Source organism: Pleurodeles waltl, chromosome 10 (genome assembly GCF_031143425.1).
Source record: "Pleurodeles waltl isolate 20211129_DDA chromosome 10, aPleWal1.hap1.20221129, whole genome shotgun sequence".
Lineage (NCBI taxonomy): Eukaryota > Metazoa > Chordata > Amphibia > Caudata > Salamandridae > Pleurodeles > Pleurodeles waltl.
In genome coordinates, this window is record NC_090449.1 from 951,968,752 (window position 1) to 951,991,853 (window position 23,102).

General features: G+C 42.3%; 1 protein-coding gene across 9 annotated transcripts in view; it reads left to right on the forward strand.

Annotated features, from left to right (window-relative positions):
* The window catches only part of CACNB2 (calcium voltage-gated channel auxiliary subunit beta 2), an 890,619-nt gene that overhangs the window by 772,039 nt on the left and 95,478 nt on the right, over nucleotides 1–23,102 (forward strand). For all 9 annotated transcript variants that reach the window (XM_069211768.1, XM_069211763.1, XM_069211764.1 and 6 more), the window contains 2 exons: nucleotides 3,067–3,189; nucleotides 9,046–9,182. In XM_069211768.1, the coding sequence (XP_069067869.1) occupies nucleotides 3,067–3,189; nucleotides 9,046–9,182 (260 nt within the window). The remainder of the gene's footprint in view (nucleotides 1–3,066; nucleotides 3,190–9,045; nucleotides 9,183–23,102) is intronic.

Here is a 23,102-nt window from a genome sequence, read left to right on the forward strand (position 1 = left end):
AAATTGTACATCTTATTGTTGTACATCACTCGCAAAATGGCTGGAAATTTGAGTTGCACTGACACACCCAGCTTCTTGAAATCCTCCATACGATTACCCAGTTCCCACTGCCTATTAATGGTAGTACTAGCAAGATCCGACCTAACTTCAAAGGAAAAATCATTCCCTCTTAAAGTTTTTTGTTTTAATGCTTGCGACAGGATCTTCTCTTTTAGAGCATAGGTCAAAAAGTTGATCAAAATCTTCTGAGGTTTCTTCCTGGCAGGGTCTCTCCTAAACGGGTCCCTATGTATCCTCTGAATGTCCGCCGCAATCTCCCGTTCCGTTTGTTCCAACTCTAGGGAACTCTTAATAAGTGAGGCACAACTTGCCTTAATGTCGTTCCCCTCCTTCCCCTCCGGTATATTTAGAATTCTCAGATTATTCCTCCTCGCCGCATTCTCGATCCATTCCAACTCATCCCGTAGGTCTTGTTCACAGGCTTTCGACTTCCGCAAATCCTGCTTAATCTGTGCTACATCTTCTTGTAGGGACTCCACTGATTCTTCCAAAAGCTGCGTTCTTTTGGCCAACAAGCCAAATGTATTTTCCGGTATCTCGCACATCTCTTTTATACCGGCCTGATTTGCCACAGATACCGAGAAACCCTTTTTGACCTCCCACGTTAGCTTCGTGATCATCTCTTCCATGGGAGAGAGCCAGGCAGTCCCTTCCCCATCCTCCACCCTTAATGTCTGTGAAATGCCTAATGCATGATTATCATTTCCCACCGGAACTAGGGAAGACTCACCAGTCTGATCCTCTTGTAAATTTAAATCCACTGCTAGAACTGAGCACTGATCTTTTTTTCCTCCACTCTTATCCCCTACTGCCATTGCCACACTCACTTCAGTCACCAGCTCCTCCATTGTATTACTTACAGAGGGCTGAGCCCCTTCCTCTGGACCCATAAACCTAGTACTATCATCTAATGCCACTATGGGGAGGATTTTGAAGTAGGACCGCAAAGAGGGGATTATTTTAGGTCTTACATTAACTGGGGAGTCTACCTTCCCCCTTTTAACAAGCTTGGCACCAATAAAACTTTTCTGGTGGGAGCTCACTAACGGAGTCTCCTTTAAAAAATCACAAATCACACCCCCACACTCTCCAGTCCTACCTCTAAGGTTCACCTCCCGTGAGGGACCAGATTTTTTTTTAACTGCCAGGGTTCTCCTCCTCAAGTCCCCTCCTGCCTCTGCCTCTCACCAAGCCAACTGCCTCCTCCACTGCTTGAGCTACCTGGCTTCCTTTTTTCACAATAGGCAGAAATGCTCTGTGTGCCTCTTCATCGACTGTCCGCTCCTGAGGCAGAAAGCTGCTTGTGCTCTGCCGCTTCTCCTATTGCTGCCGCTGCTTCTCCCTCAAAGAGGGAAACGCGCTACAGCCAAGACCGTCTTTCGCAGCTCCAGAGCTGCGTGCTGCCAAAGCACCGCTCCAGCGGCACCGCTTGTGTCCTCCTCAATATCGGTAAGCCGGCACATGTGCCCTCCTCTCCCCCGGTCTGGTTTCCATAGTCAGACGCTCCGCGGCCTGCATCTGTGCCGGCCGCCATGTTTCCCAACTATGATGCTGAGAAATCTCACTGCAAAAGTTTTTAACAATGGGATAAGCCATATTTATCAACTGAATCTCCCTTAAACCGGCACATGTGTCCCTTCTTACAAACAAAAGAACTTCTTTTTGGAATGCATGATTTGAGAGGAGATAATGACAACTTCAGGCTGCAAAAAAATATAGGAAGTCCCACAAATCTACCAAAATATCCTCTGAAGATTTGTGGATGCATATAGAGCACGTTTTAAAAAGTATCAGATATATAAGAGATGCAACAAACACTTCTCCAATACACTTCATATGGTCTCATGCATGATATTACAGGGACATCTCATATCATATAATCATTACTGATGACTGTTATATCAACGTTGACATCATTAATGACATCACTAATTTAAAGGGTAATGGTGGACTACTGTTTTTAGCAGGTAGAAATCCTTGTATGCACAGCGAAGCAAGACTGTTGAAGTTATGTGGACTAGGATTTATAGACAAGAGCAATTATTGTAATATCCTTAATGATATCAATGGTAATTTGATATCTGATGTCATAAGTGATATTGTCAATTATGTCTGTCCTTTCTGCAAAGAGCCGATAAGAACTGCTGCTGTTTGAGTCACTTGGAATACATTTGCTGAAATATAATAATTGTAAAAGGGAGACTGCAGTGCTTCTTTCTAAATACAGATTTGCTCACAACACTTATGTTTAGAAACCAGTCTGCATTTCCACTTTTAGTAAGCAAGTGTGGGAAACACTGCTTGTATGTGGCTTAACTTGTGTTGGTGATGATTGCAATGATGACACGAGACGTACTCCCTGTGGGAAAGTGGGGGTGTTTATCACTACCATCATACCCCCTCCTTGCACTGAGCATTTTTGTAAACAACCGCTTGGTGATTCCACTATAGCAGTCAGCTGTTTCAATACTTTTTCTTTATCATTATACTAATTTTTGCTATGTACCTGAGAACATATTTGAAGAGAAGCATACATTTTGGGATATCCCCAATAAACGTTGCTACCATTGACTAAAGTGTTCAAAACTTTAGAAGATTTGTGCAGGACTGTGAAATGAGATCAGAGTTTTCTGCAATCAAATAAGTGATTTTCCTTTGTATTAATAATCTATACATTAATCACAGAGTCACAAATGTGCCTTCTGTAATACAATTTAAATGGACAGAGAAGATGGCTGTCATGTTGAGCAATCAGAATCATTGCTTCCGTTTAAAAGCACAATCCTCCTTTCTTTAATGTTCTACAGTATATCCTGTTAAATAGCTTCTTGTGCAACAAAGGAGTTTGTGTAGCAGAATTGTTGAAAAATGTTCCTTTACTTTTTAGGGCTGAAGCATACGATGTTTAGTAAGATGTGTGATGTTTAAACATTACATGTAAAAGTGATGTGTCTGTGAAGAAAAAAGTACATAGAATCCAAACTCAATTGACTTCTGCTTCTTTAGGTTAAACCTGTTGCATTTGCCGTTCGAACTAATGTTGGCTACAGTGCAGCTCATGAAGATGATGTCCCTGTACCAGGGATGGCGATTTCATTCGAAGCTAAAGATTTTCTACATGTCAAAGAAGTAAGAAAAAGAATCTTTGTATTATTTGGTTTAAAAAATGTAATGGTTTAGTAAGCTGCAAAGTTATTGTAGTGTTTGTTTCTTATTTTTCTGCCGCTAAAGGTATCTCATTTTTAACTTTGATAATTTATATCTTATATATTACTACATGGCACTGACTGAATTCAACTTTTAAAACAGAATATGATAATATGACTCGAGTAGGGGACTAAGTGAAAGAAACAAAAGATGAAAATCAGTTGACTCTGAATGCAACACTGGGGATTTCCAAAGTGGAAAGTGTTCCCAAAGTGGATGTATAAACCTAGAACGTCTTAATTCGGGATGTAAAAGAGAATATTTTAGTAATATCTGCACTAGTTTGGGGATGACTTCTTTTACATTTTGAATCCTTGCCCCCTAGGTTCTTGTATTTTGATTATCATGTAGTACAAAGTATTTAGAGGAATATAAAGAAGTGAAGCACAATGACAATGCTGTTTGAAGCTCACTTCTTCACTCTATTATTTTGAGCCACCAAACCACCCCCCGAACAAAAGTGTGAGGGCCAGACTGATTCAGAGGAAGGACAAATCAATCTTTGATTGCTACAGTTCCTACACTGCAATCATCTCAAAAGGTTATAACTGCCTAACACAGAAGGCAAAAACAAAAGCTTGTCAAAGCTATTCAGTGGTTCTTATTTCCCAGCACTGACTGCACTTGCTCTTTGGCAGTACATAGTGGGGATGGGATTTCGAGTGTTATTTTTTTTTCACATCCCTGATGCTAGCATCTATGTATCATATACATTAGTAGACGCTGATGTCACATGTGATCTCAACAGCAAAAGTCATTGATACCATCAGTTGAAACCATACCCAGGATGTGCTTCTGAGAGCTGCAATTTTGCCAACTATAGAAAATGCGGTTCTTGCTAGACCTCTTGGCTTCTTTTATAATTATGGGGCCAATATTCAATGTCGCCCGTTGTATGTGCAAGGGCAATGTTCAAATGAGAACGGAAGAGGTATGGATGTCTGTACCCCGAATGTATTTGTGAATATGTCCCGGTCTCAAATTAGGGGGGGGAGTCAAGTCGTCATCAGCTGAATTACAGGCAGACCGTTAATACTTTACCTCTTCACAATCGGTTTGCTGCCTTATCCTCTATGGAGGAAAATGATTGACTGCCAAATGTCTTGGGAAATTCTTCCCAGTCTTCAGCATCGTCCATCAGGATTGCCACATGGAACATTGCTGGCTTAAAGAGCAAGTCTGGGATAGCCGAATGGGAAAGGACACTAAAATCTTTTGACGTCATTGCTTTACAAGAGACTTGGGATCAAACGAATAGCTTTTCCCTAGATGGCTTTTGTCATTTTTGCATTCCAGCTACAAATAGTGTGGCAGGAAGACCTAAGGGGGTTTATTAAGTCTTTTCAAACTGGATATGAAAGGCATTTTAACTCAATGCCCCTCGGGCTCAGTAAATTGTTTAATTGTTGAGCTTTCCACCCAGGATAAGGGTAAGATTCTCTTTATAAATTTTTATAATTCGCACGCTAATGATTGCACCAGTCAAAACTTGGATGACTTGGATACATTTTTGTCAGTCTATAGTATAAATGTTAATACTTTTGAGGTAATATTATTAGGGGACTTTAACATTCATCCATGTACCCTACCCTGTATTAGGAGGGATGAGGAAGGCCCTCCCTTTTCCTCAACTGCTCATCCAGAACATACCAGGCAGGGGGATTATCTTGAGCTTTTCCTCGCTAAATGGAACCTATATGAGTCTGGCTGTGGAGATGGGAATAATAGGTCCCCTACGTTTAAGGGCAAAGAAAATGGTACTATTATAGATTACATTTATTTGTCTTCCTTTTTGTTAAATAGTGTTTTAAATTATTGTACTGAGGTGTCAGTTTTTAGTGATCATAATCCTGTTGTACTTGTTTTTAAGAATACTGAACTGATTCCTCTAAAATTAGTTGCAGAGCGTGGGGGCTTGAACCTTAAAGTCAAAGACCAGAATCGTAGATTGAAGTGGACAAAAATAGTCCCTGAAACTTTTTTTCAGGAGGTCTTATCTAAAGTGGAGGATGAAATCTCTATATGTCTAGCGGAAAATCCAGATCCCAAGGAGGTTATAGTAGCATTTGATCAGATTTGCTTAGAAATTAATCGTAGTCTCCAGGCTAAATTTAGCCAGAAGGCGCTAGAGGGCAATAGATGGTTTGATAAGGAATGCTCTAAAGCACATGGTGTATTAATAAAGGCATTAAAAACTATTCCTAAAGATCGATTAAAAATAATAAATGCTAGGAAAGTGTATAAAAAAACCATTCTAGAGAGGAAAAGGACTCTGAAAGATAATGCCTTGGCCCAACTTTTGGATCCAGATACCCTAAAAAACAGTGGTTTATTCTGGAAAATAATAAATCAGCCCTTTCTTTCTGATGAAACTAACACTCCTTTAGAGGCAAATATTCCAGATGAGGGTTGGATAAAACACTTTAGTCAGATATACTCTAATATTGGTCCTCCTGGTGGAATTTTAGCAGATGAAGTTGGGGAAATCTCCCCTGACAAGGTTGCAGTTATTTTTTCAGTCGCAGATGTTGAAAGGGCTATAGACTTAACCACAAAAAACAAAGCCCCGGGCCCAGATGGGGTACCTGGGGACGTTTTTAAACGTTTTCCAAAATTTTGGTCTAAGGTATTATGCAAGGTTTTTAATAATCTTGCATTTGATAAAATCCCGCCTTCTTGGAAGAAATCTATAATTATACCAGTGTTTAAAAAGGGTAATAGGCAAGACCCATCTTGTTACAGGCCGATTTCACTGATTGATTCCTCAGTGAAAATTTTAGGTCGAGTTATCTTAAATAAATTGAACGATTGGTTAACAGAGAAAGGGGTCCTAGCAGATGTGCAGTATGGTTTTAGACCCAAAAGGAGTACTATAGATCAAGGCCTGAATTTGTATTTATTAATAGAGAAATACACGAAGGCAAAGGAGGGTTCCATGTATCTGGGGTTCATGGACCTCTCGTCAGCCTTTGATCTTGTAAATCGATCTAAATTATGGAAAATCTTACTTGACATAGGACTGGACAAGGCTCTTGTTAACCTCTTAGTAGATTTACATACTGACCTAACAGCTTCTGTTAGAGTTACTACTGCGGGGCGATGCACTAGCCACTTTAACTCAGAAAGGGGAGTCAGGCAGGGGTGCATTCTGGCTCCCCTCCTTTTTACTATTTATATAAATGCCTTGGAATCCATACTAAAAGATGCTACCCAGGACACCCCACGGATAGGAGAACTCGGTATTCCGGTTCTCCTATACGCGGACGATGCTGTCCTGCTTTCTCGTACTGGTGTTGGTCTTCAACGATTATTGGACGCCTTTGAGGTTTTTATGACTTCTCTGGATTTAAAGATTAATGTTAAAAAGTCCCAGATTATGATCATGGGTAAGGGTAATAAAAATAAATTCCCCAAAATGTTTACTTGTGGGAGGCAAGAACTGTGTAGAGTAGCAATATTTCCATACTTAGGGATCACTTTCGATGAGAAAGGCTCTTGGGGCCCCCAGATAAAAAATAGAAATGTTGCCCTTGCAAAGTCGTCTTCTGCTCTTCGGGGTTTTATGAATAAACTCGGGGCGAGGCCAATTGTTAGTTTGCTAAAAATGTATGAAGCAAAATGCCTTGCAATAGCAACGTATGGAAGTGCGATATGGGGCCATTGCTCTATGGAAAGTATACAGATCACGGAAAATAAATTTCTAAGATCGGTTCTCTCTCTTCCCCAGTCTACTCCCACACACATTGTCCATACTGAATTGGGTGTGGGCTATATTTTAGACTTGATCAAACTGGCCCCCGTTCTAGCCTGGCTAAAGATTTGGCTGAATCAAGAAATTCCGCTCAACCATTCCATTTTAAAAGATTGCCTGCAGCTGGATAAAGTAAATAAAATAGCGTGGCTAGTTTATATCAAAAATTGTTTTGTTAGATTAGGGAGATCGGATCTTTTTTATTCCCCGGAATCAATAACTGTTAAAGATATTGGATTGATTAAAAGCATGATGAAAGATCTGTTATGTTTAGAAAGAGAACAAGTTGAATATGAGAAACCATTGGTGCGGGCCAGTATCATTTTGAGTACTTATGTGGGCCCTGAATTATATTTGTCTATTGTAAATCAATCCTTGCACCGGTTTCTACTCACACGCTTTCGGTTTAACCTGATCCATCTAACTCTTGGCCATTTTCAAACCTGGTCTCTTCCTGAAAAAGGAACGCCGTGTAATTGTGATAATTTTTCGATCCAGAATACAATGCATTTTATGTTATTCTGTGATCATTACGCGGCCTTAAGAAATACATTTTTGTTCCCAATTTTAAAGGAGGAGGGGTTTATACAGGTTAAACCTGCCCTCTTGTTCTTACAGTTATTGCAGACCCCTAGGATTATGTTCCATGTTGCTAGTTTTTTAGTGGGAGCTGTTAGGGTTAAGAAAAAGAAGTTCGCCATCAATCCGATTATTTTATTGTAATGAATTGAGTGATTAATTAACTTCTTATAGGAAATGTAATTTCTGCGAATTTGGGAGAATATTAATGATTCACGTTAAATGATGTTTCTAGGATGTTTTACTTTATTGACCCTCCTCTTAAACATTGTAGATAATATGAATTGTTGATTGCTTGTAATTCTTGATTGTTCTGTTTTTATGCCTTTTTATTATATTTATTTATCGAAATAAAGTACTTTGACTGACTGACCGACATACACAGGATGTCATATGTGGGGTCATGAAAGGCGCATGGCAGTTTATGGTTTGCAGAGCTTATCGTAACTCAGGAATGTCCGTATTTTTTTTTTTTAATTACCCTATAAACTTAACATTGCTGAGTTTCTTTAAAAAGAATTAAAAAAGATACAGGCATTGCACATTGAGCAATGTGATGGTAACAGTGATATGGGGTACTCCAAACTGTACACCAAAATCCTTATTCTTGGTCTCCAATGGTTCAGAAAAGGAGAGGGAGCAGTGAATTCTTGCTGATTTCTTATTTTAGGGCTTCAGATTCTTTTTCAGATGATTGAAAAAGAAAAAAAGATACTGTCAAAGGATCTCATACAACAATTTAAACCCAAGATTATCCGAAATTATCAGACATGGAGCCCAATGAACAGATGATATGTTTTGAGAGCTGAAATGTTCTATCGTTATGCATGGGTTCAGAAAGATTTATTGATACATGGAAGCTCTGTCATTCTTCAGAATAGTTGAAAAGCAAAGATGGTCAATGAAGCTATCAAACCCAGTACACTATTTAGGTCTACCCAAAGATTAGGGACCCTCATCTGTATTCCATGAGGTAAGGCGGGTACCAATCCTTATGAGAATGAAATGGATGAGAGGCAGACCTTGAAGTTACAATGCTTCTAGTGCACACCATGGGTCCAGGGATTTTTTCTATTCCTCATGGAACCGCAGCTTTGAATGGTTATACCGGGGTACGGTAGGCCATTTTGTCATTGAATGACATCAGAGATATGATCCCCTATATGAACACTATAACAGATGTCTAACTCACAATGGCAGGGTGTTAAGAGTGTTAATGAGCTCAGGTAATCAGCTGGAAATGTGAAGTAAAATATCGCATATGTTTATGAACTTTAATAATTGTAATATTAGAGCCACCAGTGTTCAGGTTGAGGTGTTTTTATTGTAAATGAGATACTCATAAGCCCAAATGTTACTGTACAATTGTGTTTGTTCAAGAAATATATCTTTGCAATCTTCAAAACATTGTAATGTAGGTTTTATATTTTGTGTTTTGTCACCTGCAGAAGTTTAATAATGACTGGTGGATAGGTCGATTGGTGAAAGAAGGCTGTGAAATAGGATTCATCCCAAGTCCAGTCAAACTAGAAAACATGAGGTTACAACATGAACAGAAGGCAAAACAAGGAAAGTTCTACTCAAGGTAAAGCATACATGCTAGTGGAAAAATCAAACAAAGATATAATTGGCATGAGTGAATGAGATTGCATATATACATTTTTTAGAATATGTGCACACCACTGTGTCACCGAATGAGTATTTCAGGAATTCATCCTATGTTAACTTGAATCGACACAAGTGGGTATTCTCTCAATGTAAATGAAAATACAGGAACTGCAGAGGATGGGCAGTGACCTGCCCATCCCCATAACCCTAAACACACCAAAATTGGCTACTATTTAACAATCCCTTTCACATGTTTTTTTAATAGGTAAAAAGGTTAAGTCCTAGCTAGAACATTTTCTTTTTTACTTTTGAATTGCTTTGCCTGAGTACACCTGCAGTATTTCCTGGTCATTCAGACTGTGTCCACCCCACAGCAGCAACCAGCAACTGCGGTCATTTAATATGAGAAAGAAAGACCTGACACAAATGATAAACTCATTGAACAATTGACACAATAACTGAGGCTGTAAGGGAAATGTTGGCAGGAGTAACAGTTGCATAGGCTCTTCATTATTATGCATTGTTGGTCTTTATGCTTGTGTGCCACTGTGGTAGGCATGCCAATCAGCCACACAGGTAAAGAAGAATGCACCCAGAAGCAATGTGGACGGTAAGTACCTGGTACAGAGACTGTAAAAAAAAGATCAACTAAAGGAGAAGAGAAATGTGAAAGTAAAATTCTGTGGGCATCTTCAAAAAAAGAAGAGAAAAAAAGAAACATACAAAAGCAAGGAAAGAAAAATATCTTATGGGCATGATAGAGCAGCAAGCACAGCAGCCTATACTCTGAGATGCTACATACATAGTCATCGTAGCAGCACACTGTTGGACAGTCCAGCCGGCTTGACCATACAACCAAAAGTTTATATTGTACTGCTTACCAGTAAAAAAGAGGAGCAGCAGTTCTAACCCATACACTGAAACTGCAGTGTTGGATTTTGGAATGGGAATGGAGAACATACAATGTAATAATCCACTCCACTCCTTTGATCTCCCAAGATCTCGCATTCAGTGGTGGTTCCCCATTCAGTGGTGGTTTCCCATTCAAAACTTCAAAAATGGGCGACTTTCAAATTAGCTCAGAAGAATCTCAAATTTCTTAGTACTGATGGCAATCTGATACAAAATGGCCATTTCATCCTCAAATCTTGCAAGATCTTTTGCACCAGAAACATAACTTATACTTTTGCACTCACAAGCCTGTCTACCGCATCACTTCTTTGTTGTCCAGGGACATATGCTGCCTCCTGCCTTTCTGTGCACTGCAGTGCTGTTTTTTTGTTTATTTTGTGAAGCACAGATTTTGGACCAGGACAGGGTAGATACTTATACACATGCCACAGAGAGCAAAGGGAACTTCACACCACCGCCCGGCTCAGACTGCTCTGAGTCTCGCCTATGAAGAACAGCTGCTACTACAGAATTTGGCTACTTTTATGCCAGTTGACTCTTCAAAATAAATGTAAACCTAAATGACCTAAATGTAAAGTACACTTCAGGCTGTTCCTGAAAGGTGCTGATGCAAACCAATCAGTGGTTGAAGGGGGCTGACTCAAAGCCACTCTGTGTTCCTTGTTTACGAAATAATGTTTGGGTGCAACAGAACAAAAATGGTCAGTGACTGACATATTAATGAAAGTACAATCAGTATATACAGTTGGTTTGGCACACATTAAACAGTATCTGTAGGGATATAAAGAGAGGCACATGTTCCTATCTGCTTCTCGGATGTCCAGAGAAGCGGATAAGGAGGAATGTGTAAAAAAAACATTTTTCCTGGTAAGGTATAAAAAGGGTCTCTATTGAAATGTACAAAATGAGACAGATAAAATAGCAATATCTGATAGAGACAACTAGCTGCTGGTTCCTTACCTTAGAATTCTCCCCAGGTGCCAGACTAGATCCAGAACAAACTTTTTAGCAGTACCTCTATGCGTCAGCAGAAGGTGCCGTGCGACTCTGTGTTGATGTCGTCCACTGGATATGACGTCAATGGAGTCCATATAAGCCCTCCGCTGACGTGCTGATGTCAGTTTCTTTTTTTTCTGTGATACAACGCAGATCTGGAGAAGCAGTTTCTCTGGCCAATTGGCCTCACTTTTTTCAACAATTCCGTCAGATGGAACAGTGTGTATGCCTCCTGGCTTTAAACCCTGTGGATCCTGTGCTCGACAGATGTTGGTTACGGACTCCCATTCTGTCTGCATGTGGTCCTTAGGTGCCCATCACAACACCCACGATTGTGATGCCTGTAAACATTTGAGGCCTAAAGCATTAAGGGAGCGGCGGATGAAGCTCCTGGCAGCACAGTTGTCGCAGTCTTCCCAGGACTCTGGTAGGCATCGGAGTCCTTCTCCTTCCATGACCCGTCCGTGTGAACACTCTAGGAGTCCTTCATGTGCTGTTCCATCAATGTCTCAAGGTAAGTGTCACCTGCGGTCGAACTAGCGTCCTCCTCCAGCTTCACCTCCCATTCTTCTGAGGATGAGTCCGTGCAGGAGTCTGCCCTGTGTTGCCTGGATTTTCCTGGTGCCGGAGCAACTCTGGCCCAGATGCAGGACCATGTCCCCCTAAATTCCCCCTGGAGCGCCTTCCGCCCCTAAGGAGGTTAAGGGCACCCTGATGGGATCTTCACCAGCAACTTCGTTCTTGGTGCATCTCGTGCCCCCCATTGTTGCCGTCAAGTTCTGCCCTACTGACACTGGTGTTGGTGGTGCCCTTGACTTCGCTCAACACCCCCATTGTTGTCTCACCAGAGTCGGTCGACTGACCTTCCGATGTTGAGGTCTCACCGCTCAACATCAGTCAACGTTGACCCTGATGCCAGGTGCAGCACCGATGGAGTCAGCTATTTCAGATTCTTGCCCTATGTCTTCTGGGGCCGACCCTCCCGTTCCTCAATCTGAGGGGCATGGTTTGGATTGTCTCCCATTTCTGTCACCATTCCGCTTCCACAATTGGATTGGTTATTCGACTTGGGCAATGCTAGTGGCCTGGACTCCTCCCCAACTTCTATCCTCCGGTCATCCCTGGGTTGACTTCAAAAGCACGTTCTGCTCTAGCAGCCATGTTAAAGCATATTTCGGAAGTGTTGCACTTACAACTCCCTACTGTTCAGTTGTCCATGTACCCTTTACTTGATGTCTTAAATCCTGACCAGTCTTCTGTAGAGACAGTCCTTCCTTATTGTGAGGCTCTTAAAGATATCCTCTTGGGAGTATGAGCCCAGCCGATATCTGGACCCCTGTGGAATGCTCTATTTCACATAGACACAGACCAGCAATAGAACATTCATCTTGCCTCTTTCAGCATCTGACTGCTCAAAGCTTTGTGGTGCAAATTCTTTTAGCTGCACAGAGTCTTACTCACGTCTCTCCTGTCACTGCAGAGCAAGAGCCCAGACAGGTGGGTGCTTCAGGTAGGTGGAATTTTTGCTTCATTAAGCTCTGTCCTGCGTTCAGTCAACACTTGTGTCCTTGCTCGCTTCTCCCACATCTTCGGGGACTCGGTGGATCGCGTTTTGCCTTCTATATCTGAGGGCACTAGTAATGTTCTAGTTCCCTTAGTACAGGATGGTCAGCAAGCTGCCAAGCCTAGATGTGGTATGGATACCACAATTTCTGTTGGAAGGGTTATGGCCTCTTCAGTGGCTGTGCTTCGTCTGGCATGATTGCGTCCTTCCAATTTTTCGGAAGCTGTGCAGACATTACTTGACATGCCTTTTGATGCACCTCACCTTTTGGTGCACATGCCGACTCAGCTTTACACCACTTAAAAGACGCTCATGGTGGCACTCAGTCTTGAACCCTCTTGGTGGTACAGGTCTTCCAAATCTCTATTGGGTTCCTCCCTTTGTTCAGGGGCTGTCTTTATTCCCCAATTGCTTTTTTCTACCGCCCTTACGGGCAGTTTGTTTCTGGCTTCCAGTATGACACCCGGTGTGGTGTTCCTGCTCCTTGCAGGTGCTTTTTCTTATTATTATATTCAAACTGCCTAGTGCCCTAGTTTGTGTTCCTGTGTCTGCAGGTGTGCATTCTTTTTCCACTTGTCGTGGACATATTCCATTATTTCCTGTAACACTGGTTTGGCCTCATGCCTCTCAGAGAGGAGTTTTCCGTTGTCTCTGCTTATGGGCGTTTCGCCTAAGAGATTTGCTGTCTATGGGGTTCCTCCTTGAGTGAGTTGTTTTCAGTTCCTTGCTTTCAGGAGAACTTGCTGTAGGCTTTTATCCATCATTTTATGTTGGTTGTTTCCTTGTTAGGTGCTTCTTTCGGAAGTAGTTACTATATATATAATTCCTTGTATAAGTAAGGACTCTACTGGTATGTTTGGTCTTCCCCCAATTTTTTAAGGGGGGGGGGCACCTCTGTTTTTTGGTCCTGTCCTTTCCCATTGGGTGCAAGGAGGTGTTCCGGTTTCAAATCCATGGTATGTCTTTCATTGGAAGTGTTCCTTTTTATTCCTAATTGTTACGTCCTTCCTGGTTTGCTACTTTAAATTGGGCACACTATGTCGCCCTTATGGTGCACCTATTCCATTTCCAACTTTCTCATGAACTGCTATATCCTCTTTGTGCCTTGGCCCCCATGTTTTTGTTTGGCCATATGCCACAGTCTTTGTCCTCTTCATGGACATAGTAGTCCTCCTTCTTACGGTTTTGACTGATCCTGGCTGCAGTTCACTATATCTTTTATATATATATATATATAAAACCGCCTTTGTACACACATATATATATATATATATGTGTATTATATGTATTTTTAAAGGTATTTTCTTACCTTGCTGCTCCAGCAGTACAACAATGTCAGCATGCTTACTCCTTTCACCCCCCTGCCCTGTTCTGCGAAGGTTCGGGGCTTCATTTCTCTGAGTATGGGTTCTTGTCTTTATTAAAGACTGTTAACCTGCCCTCTCAGGTTGTTTCTGTCCCTTCCCTTTCTTTTTGTTTGACATTGGTTGTCTTTTCTCCGCTATGTTCCAGAATTTAGTTTGCTTATTCTTGTCCTAGCACTTACTTTATCCTGTCCTAGCATTTGCTTAATCCTTCCCTGTCAGCTAAACTAGTTATGTCTCTTCCTTTTGGTGCCCACTTTTCCTTTCTGGACATATTTCACTCTGTTGCTCAGAGCGGTGGTCTCTGATATATACATTTGCTTTGACCTTGCACACCCCTGCAGGTTTACTGTTCAGATCCCATTCTGGGAGTCAGCATCACTTGTACTGTTTCCTTTAGTTCTTCCTTCAACTACTTTTTTCTGTCTGCTGGTCTACCCGCTGCTATTATCTTGGCCTTCTATGTTTTGCATTGTCTCCTGTGATGATTTCCCACCTGGTGTTGACATTGTGTCATATGCCACAAGGTTACTTTGTTCCTATAGGCTGGTTGTTCTGCCAGCTTCTTTTGGGTTTTGGTCCGCTAGCATTTCTTTACCTGCTTAACAGGCTTTTTTCTTCCTAGAGGGCTTGGGTTTTTCTCTCTCTCCCCTCTTTTCTTTTGATGCAGTTTTGCCATTTGTTTTGCCCCTTTCTTTCTCTATTTCCATATACTATGTATCTATATATGTATGTTTACATATATTAGGTTCTACATCTATGTCTTTCGATTGATATCTACATCCGAGTCTGACTGGACTCTTATCTATGTATTAACTTTGTACGGACAACTTATTGTTACATCTGTATGTGTGCAGGTCTGTGTTTTAGCATGTCTCTTTTCCATTCTCTTTGCATCTCTATCATATTTTGCACACATAGTAGGCCTTGTGTCTCTTTTTATGCCCTTTTTATTTGCATTATGGTTATGTTATACTTCTTGACAGCTCCTCCATTGGTGTTCCTGGAGAAGTGTCATCTGTTTTTCGACTCTTCCTACCAGAGTTGTCTTTCTATTTGTTGCTGGTTTTGCCTATGCATCCTGCTGAGCCAGCATCCATGCATCTCTCTTCTTCTTTACATATCCTCCGTGGCCGTCCCATGTTGGGTGTTCCCTCCCACATGTCTCATTGATTTTTGTGTTGGTCTTCCACCTTGGTCCTTAGCCATTTTAATGGTGCAGCTCCTGTCTTAGGGCTATACATGTTTATTTTCCTCTTGAATGTTGCCTACAATATATTCCTTTTTCCATTGCCATGTGCTCTACTCTCCATGGTATTCCATGTCTTCCAATGTTTTGTGGTCTTCCACTATTTTTCTGGTAGGGCAATTGTTTTCTTACCTTTGTCTCCAATTGTGCCAGTCTACTCCACCTTCTGTTTGATCGGCTACTTATTTGTAAGGATTGGCTGGGTGGTGTTCCCAGACCTACCTCCTGGCTCTATATTGCTTTGGTATCTATTCTAAGGTAAGGAATCTGTGGCTAGTTGTCTCTATCAGATGAACAAATTATTTACTTTCGGTAACACCCTACCTGGTAGAGACACAGACTAGCCGCAGATTTCTTACCCACTTACCCATCCTTCCCGTTTTGCAAACTACTTTATTTTACCTCACTATCCCTTGCTTGGTCTCATCCTACCATGCATTTCCATTCAGTGGTGATAATTTACAAGTACATCTTTTTGGCAAACTGTTCAATTGTCAGTTTCTATGGTGGCTGCGCAGATTCTAGTCACAGAACAAACTGACTTCAGCGCATTGGAGGAGGGATTATATGGACTCCACCGATGTCATATCCGGTGGATGATGTCGATATGGAGTCACAAGGTGCCCTTTACCGACGTGCAGAGGTACTGCTAAAAAAGTTTATTCTAGGTCCAGGTTGGCACCTGGGAAGAATTCTAAGGTTAGAAATCTGCGGCTAGTCTGTGTCTCTACCAGATAGGGTGTTACCGAAGGTAAATAACTTGTTTGTTCCATCTTGTAGGAGGAAAATAAAAGCATCAAAATATTGGGGTATTAATTTGGAAATGGGGTGACCCCTAACAACTTAATAAATATACATTAGTTAGGGTAGAGCACAGTTCTGAAAGAATCTGTGTTCCACCCCTGTTTGCTATGACACATACATTAGGCAATCATGACAGAATGGCTTGTTTAGATCAAGCAGTACCAACATTTTTAAAGTCAAGAAAACAAAGAGACACTAAGATCATTAAGCTAGATTAAGGGGAACCAGAATTATACATTTGTGAAGTTTTAAGGGAAATGTGCCTAGAAAAGGTAAAGCATCATAGATAAACATCAATTTGGAATTGACTGGGACGTAAGCACAATTTTAGGCTAACCATGATGGAGCAGAGGTTGGATACACCAAGTGGGACATCTCAGTCAAAGATTTTAACTCTGGACTTAGGGGCTGATGTAGTGTAAGATATGGGAGGATACTAGGAATACCATAGTACACCCCCCACAAATAATCTCAGCCCTCAGAGCCCAATTTAAGTGTGGCTGAAGACTTTTGACATCTTGAAAATGGCCAAAGTGGGTAGCTTTGGCCCCAGTAAATGTAACCCCATTGGTTAGCGTGTGCTCATGAGTCATTCTTACATACAGGCTCTTGTCAGGCATAAATGTGGCATTTCCAGTCACTCACTTGAGAACATTCCTGGACCAGTTCAGAAGAGGATGGTGACAATGTCTGCATTGAATCTGTTTTTCTAATTCAGTTTGGGATTTTTTTGTTTCACATTTTGCTGTTTTAGTACTACATAAATACTCTACACATTGGCCTAAAAAAGTCTACTCTGACACAGCTACCAGCGGTCGAGCTCAGGTTTTGAGGGTTTACCCTTACAAGGGTTGTGATTATTTCTCAAGGTAGGTAGTCACCCACTGAAATGGATTATCCAATATCTTACACCCAATAAGTGGAGCATACCAGTGAAGTTGTGGTATGAGTGAATCAATTTGTGCTATGTGCCCTTCTGGAGGAATACCTAATTGAATACAGCATAAGTATTTAGGCTCTGTATTGTCAGCAGAGAGACACAAAAGGTGAGAGAACATTACAAGATATCTAAAAGCACTGTCCTCCTCACACTGGTACCTTTCTTATTACTATATGGATGCACAGCAGTGCTACAGTGCTAAATCCTGCTTGAGAAGGGGTGCTGGTTCTGAATTCATCTCCAGATGGTGGAGCTTTAAAACAGTGAACACATCTGCCCCAGGATGAAGGATGCAGTGCTGAATTTATAAAAGTTATAGTTTGGACACAGTGTTATGTATGTTGTAAATTAAGCTGCTAACTGATAGCTGCCATATTGGGGGTATAACAATGTTCTGGTCAAGCATGAGCCAGTAACCCCTTTGCCAATAAAGTGATTTTGTTCACAATGTAAACTCGGCTGTTAACCTGTGCCTGTCATATTGAAGGTGTAACAATATCCCAGATGGTCTTTTCACAGTATCAGCTGGACTTATTAAGCAACATTTTGACCAAGTAATAGTGCCCCTCGGACAAACCATCAGTAGCAATTACGGTAATTAGGAGATCTGTAAAGACTGTGCCAACATGTATTGAACCCTGTATGGCAGGCAAATGAATCAGCAGCTACCATTTTGAAACATTTCAGAATGCCTTTTAGATGTGTCCGCTGTTTGCTGCATGGTTGACTGCAAATATGGTGTGCTACATATATTGTTCCTTTACTAGCATAGATGTGAATGGATATAAAGGGCTCCCCTCTGGCACATACGTTTGTTCAGCATCAGTCAGTGACCGTGGAGAGGACAAACTCAATTCCCCTGTCCTAATAAGTATACATGAAAAAAAAGGAAGTTATTAATTTCACACATGCATAGCCCTTGCTAAGTTAATAATGTACATCTCTGCAGGGAAAAAGTGGATGTTATGTTGTGGGCATACCCCTGTGTCCAGGTATAAGTCAGCCACTCTATAAGAAAAGGACCTTACTCATTGACACTTTTACTGTGGAGGCACACTGGTCCCTACTGGTCCTCATGTTGTGGATTCACATTTCTGTGGTGTGAAATGTGTAATAAATATGTTGTTTAAATGCTGGTTCCTAATCATGAGATATGAATTTTGAATCTTCTTATCATGAGTCCAATATTGTGTAGGCTGCAATGGCATTCCAATCTGTAGATTGTAAAAGTAGTATTGCAGTTTGTGAATGTATTCTGATGCCATATGTGCCAGCCCTCAATGCAATCCTTTTTGTGGCTTTAGTAAATTGATATGCATTGCTTGAACCACCGGGCTTATGGCCTCACTCTGGCTCCAAATTCCATAGTGTCATAGTCATTTTACTCCTGGGGTGGTGTGCGCCAGACAATACTTCAAGTTGGAGCCTCACTTGAACAGAAACCGTGGTGGCAATATTTTACTGTGCCCAGTACTGAGTATGTGCCAACATGCCCTTATTATAGTAGGGTGTTGAGTGGATAGGTCATCATAAGTAAGTACTACACGTTTGCTGCATTGTTTTTCTTGGGTCAATTTTGTTTGTAATTTTCTAGACTGGTAAATATAGGTTTCAATAGTGGTACAGGTACATTGAGAGTAAGGAAACCATCCTACTGGGAGATTGTCACTGAGATATTCTCAAAGTTAATATATGAACTTTAGATAGTACAAGTTTCAAAAAGAAAGAGGCAATCCCTGCTTACTGTTTCTGACTTATGCTGTCTTCATTTCATTCACTAAACTAGATAAATTCCTCTATGGCAGCTCCTGAATCAGTGAGGGAGTAAATATGAGAAAGAGTAAATACAAGTGTGTTTTTTCATGTTTTATGATTGTGAGACGAATCCACTGGTCATTACAAACTCAATATAATTCTGTTCTTATGGTGCACCCAAATTAACATGCTGCCACTGGCAAACTGAAGATCATTCTTGGCATGAAGAAGGGCGCCCATGGCCAAATACAAGCCTTGGCATACTAGAAGTTTTTCTTGGTATGGCAACCCCTGTGGAAAAATTTTGGTGATTGCATATTGGAGGACAATCTTGGTGAGGTTGCACCTATGTCAAAATTCCAGCACTGGGGCATACAAGGTAATTCTTGACATTAGGGGGTTCACCCAAAGACAAAATGCATACCCTGATATACTAGAAGTAATACTTGACAAGAGGACACTTATGGCAAAATGCTGGTGCTGGCATATTGGAGGTAAATATGTGCCTCAGAGAGAACAACTTTGGAATTAGTGGATTTAAATTTTGACATACAGGGCACCCCTGGTATACTGGCAGTATCAGTTGCAAAATTCTGATACTGGAATTCTTGCTGTAAGGAGGTGCCTATAACAAAATGCTAGCATTGGTACAGTGAAGGTAGGCACCTGGGCACCTAGCCTGCCACTTGCCTGTGGCCTCCAGTTCCTGCTTGTTCCAGTCTGATCCAGTTGCTGCTGTTTGACAAAGTGACGACGATACCTGTTTTTTCCTGCTCTGCTTTTCCCACTTACTGTTTTCATGCCAACAGAAGCCCCACCCACCCTAGGACCTATTTAATGCAGTCCGTAGCAGGCACACACAGCAGGCATGCCGCTGGTGTGCCAGAGGTGCACCAAAGTCAAGCCTGTCTGCGCCCATCCGCACCTGGACCGCATCCAGCACCATGACCCCTGGCTCTGCAGTCATGCCATCGCCAAGCTCTACACTCTCGACCCTGGACTCTGCAAAAACACTGGCACTGTGCTGGCCCACGCTCCAGGCTAGGACCTTGCACTTGCCCTCACTGCCACTACACCTGCCACAGCACACACACCAGCCCCTACCCGAACACATCACTTGAACAAAAACACCAAGTTGCACATGCCTTTTTTAACACATGCTCACTTTGCAAACAAACCACTATGATTTAGGCCCTCTTCCCCACCCTCACACCCGACGTCCTCTTCCTCACTGAGTCCTGGCTCAACTCCACTTCCACGTCCAACATCTCCATTGCAATACTCAAAGGAAACAAGATCACCCACCGCATCAACAAGCCTGGCGGAGGGATCGCCATCATACACAAGGAATCCATCCAGTGCACCGCCACACATGATATCACCCCGGCTATTGAACACCTCAACTTCCACCTCCAGACAACAATACCTCCATCAGGGCACCCTCACCTACCATTCTCCAGGACCACATCCAGCCTTCTGCAACCTCATCTCCCCCCTTGCCATAGACTTCATCAACCACATGTTCCTCAGCAACCTCAACATCCATCTCGACAACCACAATCAGATCAGCATTACCAACTTCCTCAACAGCATAAACATCAGACTCACTGCTCACTCCATTGTTAACTTCAACATTTCCAGCTCACGGACCTCTGCCCCAGTCTGCCCAACACTCCCCACCGCAGCTGGGGCAAAGCCTCAAAGGACACATGGATCAGCGCCCTCACCACCACCCACCCCATCTCTTCCAACAGCCTAGACCAGCAGTTCAGGAACTTCAACAATCGCACCACCAAACACCCTGACATTATCACTCCCATAGACAACAACACCCAGATAAGGTCCATTAAACAGGTTAACCGGTACACTGAAGACCTCAGAACTGCTAAACGACACTGTAAACATCTGGTAAGGAGATGGGGCACCAGCAAGGACAAAACTGACAAGGCCGCCTTCAAGACAGTGCTTAACCTCTACCACAAACAGTCGATAGAATCGAAGAAAAAGGCCTTAGCCTCATGGTTTGAATCAAGCTCCAATTATACTGTCAAAGAATTCTCCAAACCCTCAGCTGCATAAAACAACATTATCCCCCCCACAGTAACTTTGCAGCAGCCTTGCAAACTTCTTCCATGACAAGATCGCTAACATCTACAGAAACTTCACACCCCAGCCCAAGGTCACCAGCTTTCTCAACAGGATGCCACCTCCATAGTGACTCTGCCCACTCAGGGTCCTCAACTGACCCATGCCCTCACCAAATCTTCAACCTAGGTGAAATCAGAATCAGCCATGTGCTCACCATCTTGTTCAACACCTCAACTGCCACGGCCAGCTTTTCTGAGGGCTGGAAACACCCAGAATGCAATGCCCTACTAAAGAAACCATTGGCAGACCACAGCAAAGTCAACAACTACTAACTGATCTCCCTGCTCCACTTTAAGGCCAAAGTATTAGAAAAAGCCATCAACCAACAACTCTCACATCTGGAACAGAACCTCTTACTCAGCTCCGACAAATCCCGATTCTGAATGAACCACAGCATCAAGACAGCCCACATCACGGCTCTCAATTAAATCCGAGCCCTACTAGACTGAGGAGAGACCACAGCTCTGATCTTCCTAGATCTCTCAGCAGCCTTCGATACAGTCTCACACCACACACTCATCACAAGACTGCATAACATAGGCATGCAAGGAGCCACTCCCAGATGGATTACCTCTTTCCTCACCAGAAGAATGAAACAAATCTGATGTCCCCCCCTTCACTTCTGAACCCAAGGAAAACACCTGTGGAGTACCCAAGGATCCTTGCTCAACTCTTCATTTCACTCCCACTCCCTTCAACACTTTCATGACTCGATTGGCCAGCATTGCCAAAACCCACAGAATCAACATCCTGCTATGCTGACGACACACAACTCATGACAGATGTCATCAACAGGATGAAGAATAACCGCCTAAAGCTCAACACAGACAAGACAGAGATACTAATCTTCAGAAGCAAACCGTTCCCGTGGGATGTATCCAGGTATCCCTCTGAACTCGGACCTCCTCCTACCCCCACTGACGACGCTAAGAACCAAGGCATCATTCTGGACAACAGGCCTTAATCCTCTGCATGCTTTGTAAGATATTCAAATACTACCTCAAAGCTCAAGGCGCACCATCACCCAGGCCCTCATCTCCTGCCGAATGGACTACAGTAATACCTACAGATCATACAGAACGTCCGAGCCAGGCTCATCCTAGATTTCCCTAGATGAATCTACAAAATCCCCTACCACAGGGAACTCCACTGACTCCCTGTACAGAAAAGATGTCAGTTCAAGCTCCTGACCCATGCATACTAGGCCCTACACAACCGCAGACCCACCTACTTGAACCACCTCCTGAACTTTTATCAGCCCACCAGACACCTCTGCTCTGCTTCCCTTTCTCTAACTCTCTCCCCCACATCCGACATAGCAGATGCAGATGTCGCTCCGTCTCCTACCTAGCAGTGAAGACTCCATACCTCCCAATCTCTTCCAGATCTCTGAAAGTCCCTGAAGACCTGGCTATCAGCTAATCAACTGGACCCTGCCAGCGCCTGAATACTTTCACAGGTCACAAGAAGCGCTCTACTAATCTACTGATTGATTGAAGGTGATTTGGAACATAATGGGAACCCTCAAGGTACATTATGGAGAAAATGGGCTGGATTCCTAGCAAGTATTATCCCCCACCACTTCCAAAGATCACCAGCTGTCATTGAAATTCTGAGCTATATTTATTAACTTTAGTTTCCTTGAGGCACATTCCCTAATTTCTAGTGCAACACAGCACACCAACCAAAGTCGCTTCGCTGTGTTGTGCTAGACTATAGAGTAAGAGAGCATTCCAGAGCCATAACTAGTGAAATGTGCCCCTGCTTCTCGCTCCTCTACCACTGACACACAATTAGGGTTCCTAGCACTACGGACACACTATGCCCCATCGTGCATAGGTTTTTTACCAGAAGGGTACCCTTCCAGAACAAAATTCTATGCCTAGACAAAGTTGAAATATTTTTGCATTTTGAATGTGTGCCGTATAGTGCAGCAGATATACGTTTGAAAAGTTAGCAGAATTCAAAAGGTTTAGCATTATTTTGTGCTGCTTTGCATAACTTTTTTGTGGCTTTGCACCGGTGCAATGTTGATAAATCTGACCCCTCAAAAGAAAAAAACAGCCTCTCGGCTCTGCACTGAGGCAGGGCGGCACTTCATGATGCGCCCTAGGTCCCTACCAAGAAACTACACTAGTCAAATATGTTTACATTTAATGGGGGTT